General features: G+C 33.0%; 1 protein-coding gene across 1 annotated transcript; it reads right to left on the bottom strand.

Annotated features, from left to right (window-relative positions):
• Positions 1-286: 286 nt before the first annotated feature.
• LOC141519424 (olfactory receptor 14I1-like) lies at positions 287-1,270 on the bottom strand. Its single transcript, XM_074231666.1, has one exon. The coding sequence runs from the start codon at positions 1,268-1,270 to the stop codon at positions 287-289; it is 984 nt and encodes a 327-aa protein (XP_074087767.1).
• Positions 1,271-12,464: the final 11,194 nt, after the last annotated feature.

Genomic DNA, 12,464 nt, shown 5'->3' on the forward strand with positions numbered 1-12,464 from the left:
TTTGTTTTGATATGAATAATTAATATTCCTTTCACTTGAATACAGGCTTCAAACCTTTGTATCAGGGACCTGGTCAAATGAATTATAGAGACATAGTTCTGTGGGATCCTCTAGGATGTATCTTAATAATAAAAATTTTAAATGAATGATTTCTGTGTTGAAAAGAAGTGATAGTCCAAGTTCAAAATTTTGGGGATTATATTTTTTCTCTAAGCAAACATTAACTATTAACTTTATTTTGTTACATTTTCATGTATTTTATTATTATTCATGCATTTCTATAATTTTAAAATTTTTCAAACTTGGATATTTCTATTTTGGAACAAAAAGTAATTTTGATTATCCTACCCAGTGCAATCTTGATTTTCATGTTCCTTAGACTATAAATAATAGGGTTCATGAATGGAGGCAATATTGTGTAGGTCATTGAAATCAAAAGATTCTGAACTGGTGAAGTGTCCGATAAAGGACTCAAGACTGTGAAAATACCAGCAAGAAGAAATAAGATGAGGATGACTAATTGTGGTGAACAGGTAGACAAGGCTTTGTGACGTCCTTCTACAGAGGGTATTTTAAATACAGTGGAGAAGATGTAGGTATAGGATATAATTAAAAAACCAAAGCAGAACAAAACAAAAGTTGAACTTGTGGCAATGAGTAAATATTCAGCATCACAAACCTCAGTAGATGAAATCTTCAAGACATGGGGGATATCACAAAAAAAATGATGGATCACATTCGATCCTGAGAAAGGCAAACGGAACATGTTCCCTGTATGGAGAGCTGAATAGATGAGCCCACTGACCCATGAACCAATTACCACCCAAAGACAGCGGAGTGGTGTCATAGTGACTCCATAGTGCAAAGGGTGACAGATGGCCACATAGCGGTCATAAGACATAGCCACAAGTAAAGCAATTTCTACTCCAGCAAAGAAGATAAGGAAGAAAATCTGAGCAGCACAGCCAAGAAGAGAAATGGATTGATTGCCTGTGAGAGAATTCACAATGAATTTGGGAAGAGTGACTGAGATGTAGCCAATATCCAACAGAGATAAGTTGCTCAGGAAAAAATACATCGGAGAATGAAGGTGTGCATCAGTGATAATGGCAGTGATAGTCAGGAGATTCCCCATAAGAGCTGCAATATATATCAGCAGGAAAAAAACAACATGTAAGACCTGAAGCTCTCGGATGTTGGAAAACTCGATAAGGAAGAATTCTTTGATGATGGTAAAATTGTCCATGACTTCTGGGATCCTGTTATTCATCTTGTAATAATATAATTGGAAGATATCAATTTCTAAAAGAAAAGCATAGAATCACTTTATTAAAATGAGAGACCATGAACTTCAATCTATTCTAACTCAATATGTGAGGGGGAATCAGCTCATGTAAAAAGGATATTAAGTACCCTTCTACTGCGATCACATTCAGTCTTAAATTCGAGCTATCATGCCCAGTATAAAAACTGAGCCTCCTTGAACTGACTTACCCAACAGGAACTCTATTCCTAACTTTCCTTATAGGCAGGTACACAGACACACAGACACACCCAGATGTCACATATGCACCCCAATCTCCCCAACACACACAATCTACATTTGTAGATTGATTGCCTTTTGCAAAATGCCACTATATTTCAAATCAAAACATGTACCAGTGTGCAAAATTCTGATAAATGATAGCAGGTAGATAGATAAATAAATATACTATTTATTGGACACTTTTTATTGCCAGGCACACTAGACTAAATACAACTTTAATTGTCGACGAGTCTTGAGTCATTTTGACCCTACAGATGCACAAATTCATTTTTTTTCTAGGATGTCAGAGTATCTGTTTCAGCCTCTTGAAAGGTGAGATGGACCTCCTTAAAACCTCTATTGATTGGTCAGAACTTTCTTAATATAAAACTGAGTAATCACAGAATCTCTGGAAGATGTAATATTCTTATGTTTTGAAGGAATCTTTTAAATTGAATCGCAGAATTGTAGACTCGGAGCTACAAAGCTACAAGGGTTTTAGAGTTCTGTTACCTAGCTTCCTTAAGTAAAAAGGCAATTGAGAGGTAAAGAAACTTCTTGGACTGGCACAGATGGTATGCGACCAAGCCAGTATGAAATATGAGATATTCAGATTCCAAATGTTGCACTCTTAACGTTTGTTTTAATCAAGACTAATTTGCTTTAAATCCTTTAGCTTTGTATTTTTAGAATAATTAGGACAGAGGATACTGTAATTAGGAAAAATAAAAATTTAAGGAACTATATTCTAAAACTGATAGGCACCCTCTAAGAAATAAATTATTTCATGTGATCTGTGATTTTATGAAATTAGGAATTTAGCAGGAGAGAAAATCTCTCCTGCAACTTAAGTGATATTAGCAAATAGTTTTGGGGTGGCTAGGTAATACAATGGATAGAGCACCAGCCCTGGAGTCAGGAGTACCTGAGTTCAAATCTGACCTCAGACACTTAATAATTACCCAGCTGTGTAGTCTTGGGCAAGCCACTTAACCCCATTTGCCTTACAAATAAAATCTAAAAAAAGTAGAACTAATAGTTTTACTGGGCCAAAGCACTTGGAAATTTCAATGATATGATGTAAGGAACAAAAAGAAACAAAAAAAAAGAGTGTTACACTCTGGATTTGAAAATAGGTCTTTTCCCCTACAAAGTCATTTTCTTTCTTTATATACTGTCATTTTGCTTGTTAAATAACACTGTTGTTGATAATATTAATTGTAATGATTATATTTATACCAACAATAGTTTTATTGGCACAAAGCCCACTCATAGTAAGTTAGATATGTCAGAACATTTTCTCCAAAGGAATTGATTTTGCTGAGTACTTACCCATAATGCTGTGAGAGCAAGATCTTATTCAACTCTGATACAAATTTGTACAGTTTTTCCCACTTTCCGCATCTGAGGTAACCGGAATTAGAGGGGTTACTTATTTATTCAGGGTAGAACAACAGCAATAATAAGGATAATAATAATAATAAATAGTTGATATTTCTCTTTCACTACTTGGCAAAACATTTTACAAATATCACGTTCCTGGATCAAACAGACCCTGTGAGATATTGCAGTTCTTATAAGCATGTTGTGGGTGAACAATTGAAACTCAGAGAAGTTATAAGACATCCTCATATCCTAGAGAAAGTATTTAATATTGATAAAATATTTAGAGAAAGTATTTAAGGTTCAGGTTTCCTTAATTCAAATCTCCCATATCATAATGACTCTCTAAAAGCTTATGACATAAGCAAAGAAACAACCTAAGAATTCTAACACCCACTTAATTTACTAAGCAAATTGACCTTTCAGAAATGTTATATAAAAGAAAAGCATTACCTGAGGGAAGAATAGTGATATTTCTCCAAGTTTGTTTTGATTTCTTTTCCCTGCCAAGTCACTGGTGCTCCAAAAATTATCACTATCCTCACTAAATTGTTTCTGGTCACATTAGGAACTTCATATGAAACCACACCATGTGAAGCGACTAGATTTGCTGTTATATCTGATAAACATTGGATGAGTGGAAATATCCTACCCTCTGTCCTTGGGAGAAATGTTTCCTGAAGTCCCCAGAGAAGCCAAGGTTATGATCGCATCATTATTATCCGTAGATTTTCTGACCTTTCCCTTGAGAATAATTAGATGAGCTAGAGGTCATTTTATTGAAAACAAAAAGAAACAAGTTCACCCTTTACTATTACATGATCCATCAGTTCTTCTGTAGTTCATAAGAATCTTGGATGTAGCCTGCAATTTTGTCCATAATGCAAATCCCTTGACTTTAGTTTCCTTTAAATGTATTTTGAAAAAGAGATTTTGATTTTCTTGGGGAAAAAAACATATCAAGTATCCAAAGATATGCATGTCAAACTATATACCTGTCTATCACCTTTATATTCACATTTGTTTACATATGCATAAATATATATATATATGGCTCAGTGAATACACATACTATATTTATTTCATATACTTAAGATATATGGACTTGGGGGGACATATCATTTCATTTGCATTTGTGTATGTGTGTTTTCATACAGTATGGATGCTAATGGAATGGTATTAGATTTTTGGAGAAAACATATGTAAATATATACAAATACATATCATTATTAATGGAATGAAAGTTGGTATTTGAACCATAAAATTGCTAAACTTTTGTTCATATGAAAGAAGTATATGTGAGGGTTGCTTTTGTCAAGTTTATAAATTTCAGGATAACATGGTCACAAATGTCCTCTGGGAAGATCATTATAAGAATTGAGTGAAGGACAGACTAGAATGGGCGGGGGAGGCAGAGATAAGATCTAGAAAGATATAGAAATTGTTTTTTTTTCTTTTTAAAGTCGGAATCATTTTCACTACTCTCATCAGCAGACATTCTATTAAATTTGGGAAATATACCCTCAAATAAACATATTCAAGTTATATACACAGCCAAAGAAATGTTGATAAATGTCTGTATGCATACAAATACTTGCAAATACAAATGTGTGTGTGTGTGTGTGTGTGTGTGTATATATAGGCATAAATACATCAATTAGATTTTATTTGCTTTATATGTGAATATACATTTATATGTGAATATACATTCATACACAACCATAAACAAACATGTGCATAATATAAAGGTTCCTAATTATTTGTATCATATGCATAAGTATACTATATATTTTAAATATGGACATATAGTGAATTTTAAGATATGTCACATACATCTGTACATATGCAATATGCATCTCTATGTATAAACTTTTAAAAATAATTATTTTTCATATGCAGAAGAGTGCTTGGCTTTAAAATATGCATGTAAATTATATGCATCATTATATTATTAATATTAAATATTATTTTTGTATAAATATCTACAAGTAATACATATACAAGCAACATTTTATATAGTCTTTTAATAGAGCCAGAATCTGATCAGAAGTTATTTCATTGATATAGGGAAATTCTGTTGAGGAAATCTCTCTTTTGAATGCAGATTCTGCCTGCTTTACCATTTTTTTGTCTTGAAGAGCTGCCTAGGGCAGATAAATGCAAAATGTTTTGCCAAGCATCATATAATCAGCATTTTAACAGATAAGAATTGAAATCAGGACTTCCTAATTCCAAGGAATTCTAACTGTACCAAACTGTTATCTCTCTCTCTCTCTCTCTCTCTCTGTGTCTCCATATGTGCTTCTCTCACTTTTATTACATTTTTATTTTTCTATCTTTCTATCTATAATATCTCTATTAATTTACATTTGTCATAAAACTGTATATACATATGTCTACTATATAAATATATCATATTTGCATGAATATATATATTCATTACTTTGTTTATGAAATATATATTTAAATGAGATATATTTATGAAATAGATATATTCTCTGCTCTCAGCAGAGAAAAATGCATCTAATGGATTAGCTGAAATTTTATTTAAGTTTTTGTTCCATCAGAATAGGTTACTATGTTTAACTTATAGTTGTCTGTCTCTGCTTTGTTCCCCTTTCTCTGAAGGCTGAGACCTTATTTATATCATAAAGCATATTTGCTGGTTTAGTTTTTCATTAAATATTTTTTGGAGAATGAGTTTAAAATATATAGATATTACTATTAAATAACTTTAGAAATCATATGCATTTTATAAAAATTTGTTAAAATTATCCCTTAGGTAGCTCTTTCCCTTAGGCCTAATTCATCATAATGACTATAATGAATCCATAAACATTATCAAAAATATGTATGTACAATGTTAACCTGACTGTTCACCACTGAGGATAGGGTGTGGGAAGGGAGGGTAACTTAAAAATATGCATTTGCAAATGAATGAAACTAAAGAAATAAAGAAATTATTAAAAAGGAAATCATAAGAACATTGACCTGAACTAGATATTTTATTACTTATTTTTTTGATTTATTATTCTAACACCTTACTATTTGTAATCTCCATTTTTATTTTTGTTTACTTGGTAGTTTTGATGTATGGCTTGTAGTGACCTGATTGAAAAGAAAATAATTTGCTCTGCTCCCCATAAACCTAATAATTTTTATTTATGGTATGGAAAGCATTGTCACTGCTATGGAGTTGACCACTGAGTGAAGCATTGTTAAACCTTCTCTTACTTTACAGACTATTGACTTTTGCTGCATTTCTCCTTCCCAAGTTGTCTTAAGTCAAATCAAAACGAAGGAGAAAAGAGTTTGAGGGAAATTCTTATTCCGCAGAAAGTATACCGGAGAATTACAGGGTCAGAGCCAAGATAGTGGATTAGAGAAAATACCTGGTTGAGCCCTCCCAACATTTCCCTGCAAACAACTTTAATGTAATGCATCCAATCACATTCTGGAGCAGTAGAATCAACAAAAGATTACAGTGATACAATCATTTAGAGTAAGATAACTTTGAAATTGTCAAAGAAACAACTGTGATATCAAAGAGGAAGATGATGGTTGGTAGAGTTGTGAAGTGATCCACTCTTTTTGAAAGAGTAATTTGGAATTATGCCCAAAGTGCAATATAAATGTGCATAACCTTTGCCTGAGCAATACCACTACTGGAATCTGTATCTTGAAGAGATCATGAAAATGGGTAAAAATCCCACAAGTACAAAAATATTCACAGCAGCTCTTTTTGTCATGGCCAAGAATAGGAAATTGATCCATTAAGGGAAATGGCTGAACAAATTATTGTAAATGTATATGATGGAATGCTATTGTTTTATAAGATTTCAGAAAAAGCCTAGAAAGACTTGCGTAAATGAATGCTGGGTGAAGTGACAGGAATATGAAGAGCACTATATACACTAATCTGGGGAGATGATGAACCATATGGTCTTTTTAATTCAGTAGTACAATAATAAAAAATAATTTTAAAAGACTGGTGATGGAAAATACTATCCATATCCAGAGAAGGAACTGTGGAGTTTAAATCAATTCAAAGTTTATTATCTTTATTTTTTTAAGTTGTGTTATGAATTGTGTCACTGCTTTCTCTTTGTTATTTTCTTTCATTTGGATCTGATTTTTATTTCTCATCATGATCAATATGGATCAATGTATACAGCATGATTCTAAAAAAAACAAAAGTAGAGACAAAGCTAGAGACCATGAGTAAAAAAATTCCAAATTAAGTGTTTGTTATGACATCATCAACTGATGTCATTGTCTTCTTTGAATTCATTGAGAAAAGAAGGATAATGCTGTGGTGTTTGGCAGATAGTTAACAGAACTTTTATTGAATATTAAGTACAAACTAATAAAAATCATGGGAGAATCTATTGAGTATTAGTAATAGTATTGGATTCTGGAAATGGCAATGGCAATGGTGTCAGTCCCAACCAGATAAATGAGTTGATTGCTAAATTTTACTGAAATTTTCTTTACTTTAAGAAAAACTCATTTTCATGACCGATCTTCTTTTTATTTTATGTGATACAATACATTATACAATGTATCTTTAGTATCTTTATGTAATATACATTATACAATACATTTTACAATATATTTACATGCAATTACTGCTCAAAATTACAATTCAGATATTACTTGCTTGTTTTATTGAACATAATTTATAAAGTAAATGAGACAAATTTACAAAAATAGATTAAATTTCAAAGATCATAGATAAATTGTTTTGAAGAGCTGGTTGTTAAGAATTTACCTTAAGAGATAGCTAGGTGGTATAGTGGATAGAGTACTGGCCCTGGAATCAGGAGAACTTGAGTTCAAATGTGACCTCAGACACTTAATAATTAGCTGTGTGACTTTGAGCAAGTCACTTAACCCCATTGTCTTTTAAAAAAATATTGACTTCCAATCCTGCCAGAATAATGAATGAGTAAGGAGGATCAGTGGACATGAAACTAACATAGTAAAGTATGATTGAGTGTAAGAAAGGTAAATGTTTAAGACAAAAAATAGGTTGCAATATTGCTTCTAGATCTGAGAAAAATGAAAGCTCCCCTGTACACAATCACTATTTGAAGCATGTCTTCTTGTGACGGTAAAGAACTGGAAACTAACAAATGTTCTTCAATTGGTGAATTGCTGGATAAGATAAGGCATATGAGTATGAGAGAATAAAATTGTACTGTGAGAAATAGGAAGGGGAAAGTTTCAGAAGAAATGGGAAGAAATGTGAGCGGATGCAAATTGAACAAGTAAAAGCAGGAAAACACTGTAGCCAGTAAAAGCAATGTTATAAAAAATAATTAATTATTAAAGTCTTAAGAATTCTAATCAATAAAATGATTCATGACAATTCCAAAGGAATCATGATGTCATGTTATCCACCTTCAGATAGAGAAATGGTAGATTCTGAATGCAGATTGCAGTACATTATTTAATCTTTATATAAGTGTATATAGGGTATCAATTAAGAAAAGGAGCAAAACTATTTAATGATTAAGTAAGCATTTCTGATCTGGAGTGAAGCATTCTAAAACATGGGTAAGGGTAAGGTAGATAAAAGGTCTGATGGGGATTAGAATTTGTACATTAAGAACTAGGATTCTTGATCCTGAATTGCACCCTATTAAATGTTTATGTTATTTCCTCTCTGAGTCATTTCTGATGAAAATGAAGGCTCACTCATCCCCTCTCACCTTCCACCCATTCCATGCCATTGAAAAAGCTTTTTCTTGACTCTTATGTGAAATATCTTAGCCCCTTCTTCATCTCCTTTCCCTTCCTCCCAGTACTTACCTTTATTACCCATTGACTCCATCTTTCTATTATATTATACCATTACATTCTGCTCCTTCCTGTGCCCTGTCTATATATGCTCCTTCTAACAGCTCTTATAAATGAGAAAGTTCATATGAGTTATTAGTATCTTTTCCCCATGCAGGAATGCAAACAGTTCAACATCATTAAGTTCCTCATAGTTAGTCCTTCTCTTCCACCCCCTCTATGGTTCACCAGAGTCCTCGACTTGGAGAGCAAACTTTCTGTTAAACTCTGGTTGTTTCAATAGTAAAGTTTGAAAGTCCCCTTTTCATTAAAAGTTCATCTTTCTCCCTGAAAGAGGATGATCAGTTTTTCTAGGTGGGTGATTCTCAGTTGTAAACCAAGATCTTTTGCCCTCCTGAATATCATATTTCACACCCTACGAGCCCCTAATGTAAGATGCTTCCAGATCCTGTTTAATCCTGACTATAGAGCCATAGTAGATGAATTGTTTGTTTCTGGAAGTTTTTAATCTTTCCTTTTTGACTTGGGAGCTTTGAAATTTGGCTATAATAGTCCTGGAAGCTTTTCTTTTGGGATCTCTTACAGGAGGTGATTGATGAATTCTCTCAGTTCCTACTTTACTCTTTGCTTCTAGGATCTCAGGGAAATTTGGCTGTAATAATTCTTGAAAAATAAAATCTAGTCTCTTTTCCTGGTCCATGACTTTCAAGTAGCCCAAAAATTTTTAAATTATCTTTCCTGGATCTGATCTCTGTTTTTCCCATGAGAAATTTCATATTTTCTTCTAATTTTTTGAGTAGTTTTATTTCTTCCCGATTTCATGCAAAATCATTGGCTTCCTTTAGTTTCATTCTTCATTCGAAGGAGTTATTTTCTTCAGAGACTTTTTTATGTCCTTTTCCAGCTGGCCAATTCTACTTTTTACAGCATTCTTCTACTCATTTGCCTTGTGTGTTGATTTTTGCATTTGACCTAAACTGGTTTTTAACATATTATTTTCTTCAGCATTTTTTGTACTTCTTTCACGAAGCTGCAGACTTGCTTCTCATGATTTATCTGCATTGCTCTCATTTCTCCTCCCAATTTTTCCTTTACCTCCCGTAATTGATTTTCAAAGTCTTTTTTGCACTCATCCATAGCCTGAATCCATCTTCTATTTCTCTTGGAGATTTTGGATGCAGAAGCTTTGATTTTGTCATCTCTTGAATCTTCCATGGGACCAAAGTAATTTTCTATGATCAGATTCTTCTTTTTTTGCTCATTTCCTCATCCTATGCATGATTTACTACACTTCAAGGCTTTGGGGGGGTTTGGGGGACCCCACACTGGGATTCTAATTCCTCCAAGGTCTTAGTAGAGGCTGTGACTGCTCTCTTGCCTGTGCTTTGATATCTAGATGACAGCAGGCACTCCTCTCTGCCCTGGAGCTGTGAGGAGTATCCCTACTCGGCTACGGTGGTAAAGAAGCCCAAACTGCAACCTGAATCTGAATGTGGGAAAATAGCAAAGTCCTGCCCTAGGGAGAGCAGTGAAACCTCTACAGTCTCCCCCAACTCCACCTATGGACAGCATTCTAGAGGTGTAGTCTGATTTCCCAATTCCTGCTCCAGATTCTCACTGCAGGCTCTGAGGCCAGCACTGACTCTGCACTCTCTTTAGTGTGGCAGAGTTCTCTCACCACCCCCTCAAGCTGTTCCTGGTTATTCCTGGGCTGTGATGTGCTGTAACTTCTTCCAACTCCCAGTCCTGGTGAAATAAACTTTCCTGTGGAACTTCTAAGTTTTCTTTGACTAGGAAATTGTATCACTAAGTCTTTCTGTGGGATCTGTTCCTCTAAATTTTGGCTACAGTCATTATTTCATGGCTTTTGGCATTTTTTGGCAAATGAGTTTCTAGGAATTCCTGTCTTCACATTGCCATCTATCAGTTATTATATTAAAGAAAATCCATTTTATCTTATGAATACCATATGTTTTTAAAGTAGAACAGATGGTGTCTTTTGTCAAAAAACCTTTTGAAATATATTTGTAGAATCATGATTTTAATACTTATCTTACTTTTGCCTTTTATTTTTAATTTGTTCTATAATAATGAAATAAAACAAATAATGTTTGTATGTATTTATATGAGCAAGGTCATTCCATTTGTGCTTCTATTTTTATATTCTTTCACTGCACCCAAAATGGCATATTTCTTCATCTATCCTTTAGAGTTAAGTTGGACAATGATAACAACAAAATGTATTTCTTTCCCCAGTCATTCTTTTTTTTAAATTTTATTTATTTAAGTCAATTTGTTTAATTGACTTACCCAAGGTCACACTGCTAGCCAATTATTAAGTGTCTGTGACGAGAGGCCCTTCCACCTCCGGGGCCAGTGCTTTATGCACTACACCACCAAGCTGTCCCTCAAAGTCAATGCTCAAACAATGTTATTGTTGTTACTGGTGTTATTGTATTCAAAGTTTTCAGCGTTCTACTTATTTCATTCTGTATTATTTTGTGCAAATCTTTCTATGTATTTCAATGGCAGAACTTTGAGTTTATCATTGATTATAGTGCAGAAGAATCGGTTTTTTGCCATTCCCCAATTGATGGATATTCTTTCAATTTCCAAGCACAGAAGATAATTGAAGAAAATAACATCCTAAAAACTAGAATTGAACAGTTAGAAACTAATGAAACTACAAGACTGCAAGATTCCATCAAACAAAGTAAATAGACTGAAAAAATTGAAGGAAATGTAATGTTCCTTCTAGGGAAAATGAATGACCTGGAAAACAGAGAGATAATTATCTTCAGGAGAGATAATTTATAAATAATCATACTACCAGAAATCCTGGACCAGCAAAAGAACCTGGAAAACATCATGCAGGAAGTTATAAGAGAAAACTGCCCCAATTAACTAGAACAAGATAACAATAGAACAATTGAAACAATCCACAGAACCCTTCTAGAAAGCTTTCAAGATTAGACAGTTTTCAATGTCTAATGCTTTTCTATTCAACACACCAGAACTTGTTTTGATGTATAATTGATATATATTTGATGTATAATTTAAAATTTTTGATCACTTGGAACTTCTTGATCATTGAGCACTTAAAGTTTGGGGGACTAAAATTGAATTTGGGGATTAATAAAAATAATTTTTTAATTATTTGGAAGATTATTGAAGGGAAGAAACCTTATCTTAATTATAATTAGTAGCAAACTCATTTAGCATCTTATAATCACTTTTTAAAATTATTTTATTTTTAAAACTTTTATTCAAGATTTCCCTAACTTACCCAGCCTAGAAGGACCAATGTAAACTTCCTAGGTGAGTTGTGCAGAAGCTTTGACCTGTATCATTTTTCACATGGGACAGTTTACTACTCTATGCAGTATGAATGATTATTCAGTCTGAATCAATGAATTTCGTAGGATACTCTATAAACTATATCTGCTACCGTGAAGCAGTGGGTCACTCTATCTATCTATCTATCTATCTATCTATCTATCTATCTATCTATCTATCTATCTATTTATCTATGGATCTATCTATCGATCTATGTATCTATCTATCTATTTGCTTGCTTGCTTACTTATTTATTTGTTTATGTATTTATTTGTCTGTTATCTATTTATTTGTTTTTAACTAATTATTTTATTTATTTTTGCAGAGAGATCTGACATAGTTTAATTCAGCATTCAATCACAAAAACAAATGGATATATTACCTAAATAGAGGCTATTTATAGAGAGATGATCTTTTG

The sequence above is a fragment of the Macrotis lagotis genome, chromosome 3 (genome assembly GCF_037893015.1).
Source record: "Macrotis lagotis isolate mMagLag1 chromosome 3, bilby.v1.9.chrom.fasta, whole genome shotgun sequence".
NCBI lineage: Eukaryota > Metazoa > Chordata > Mammalia > Peramelemorphia > Peramelidae > Macrotis > Macrotis lagotis.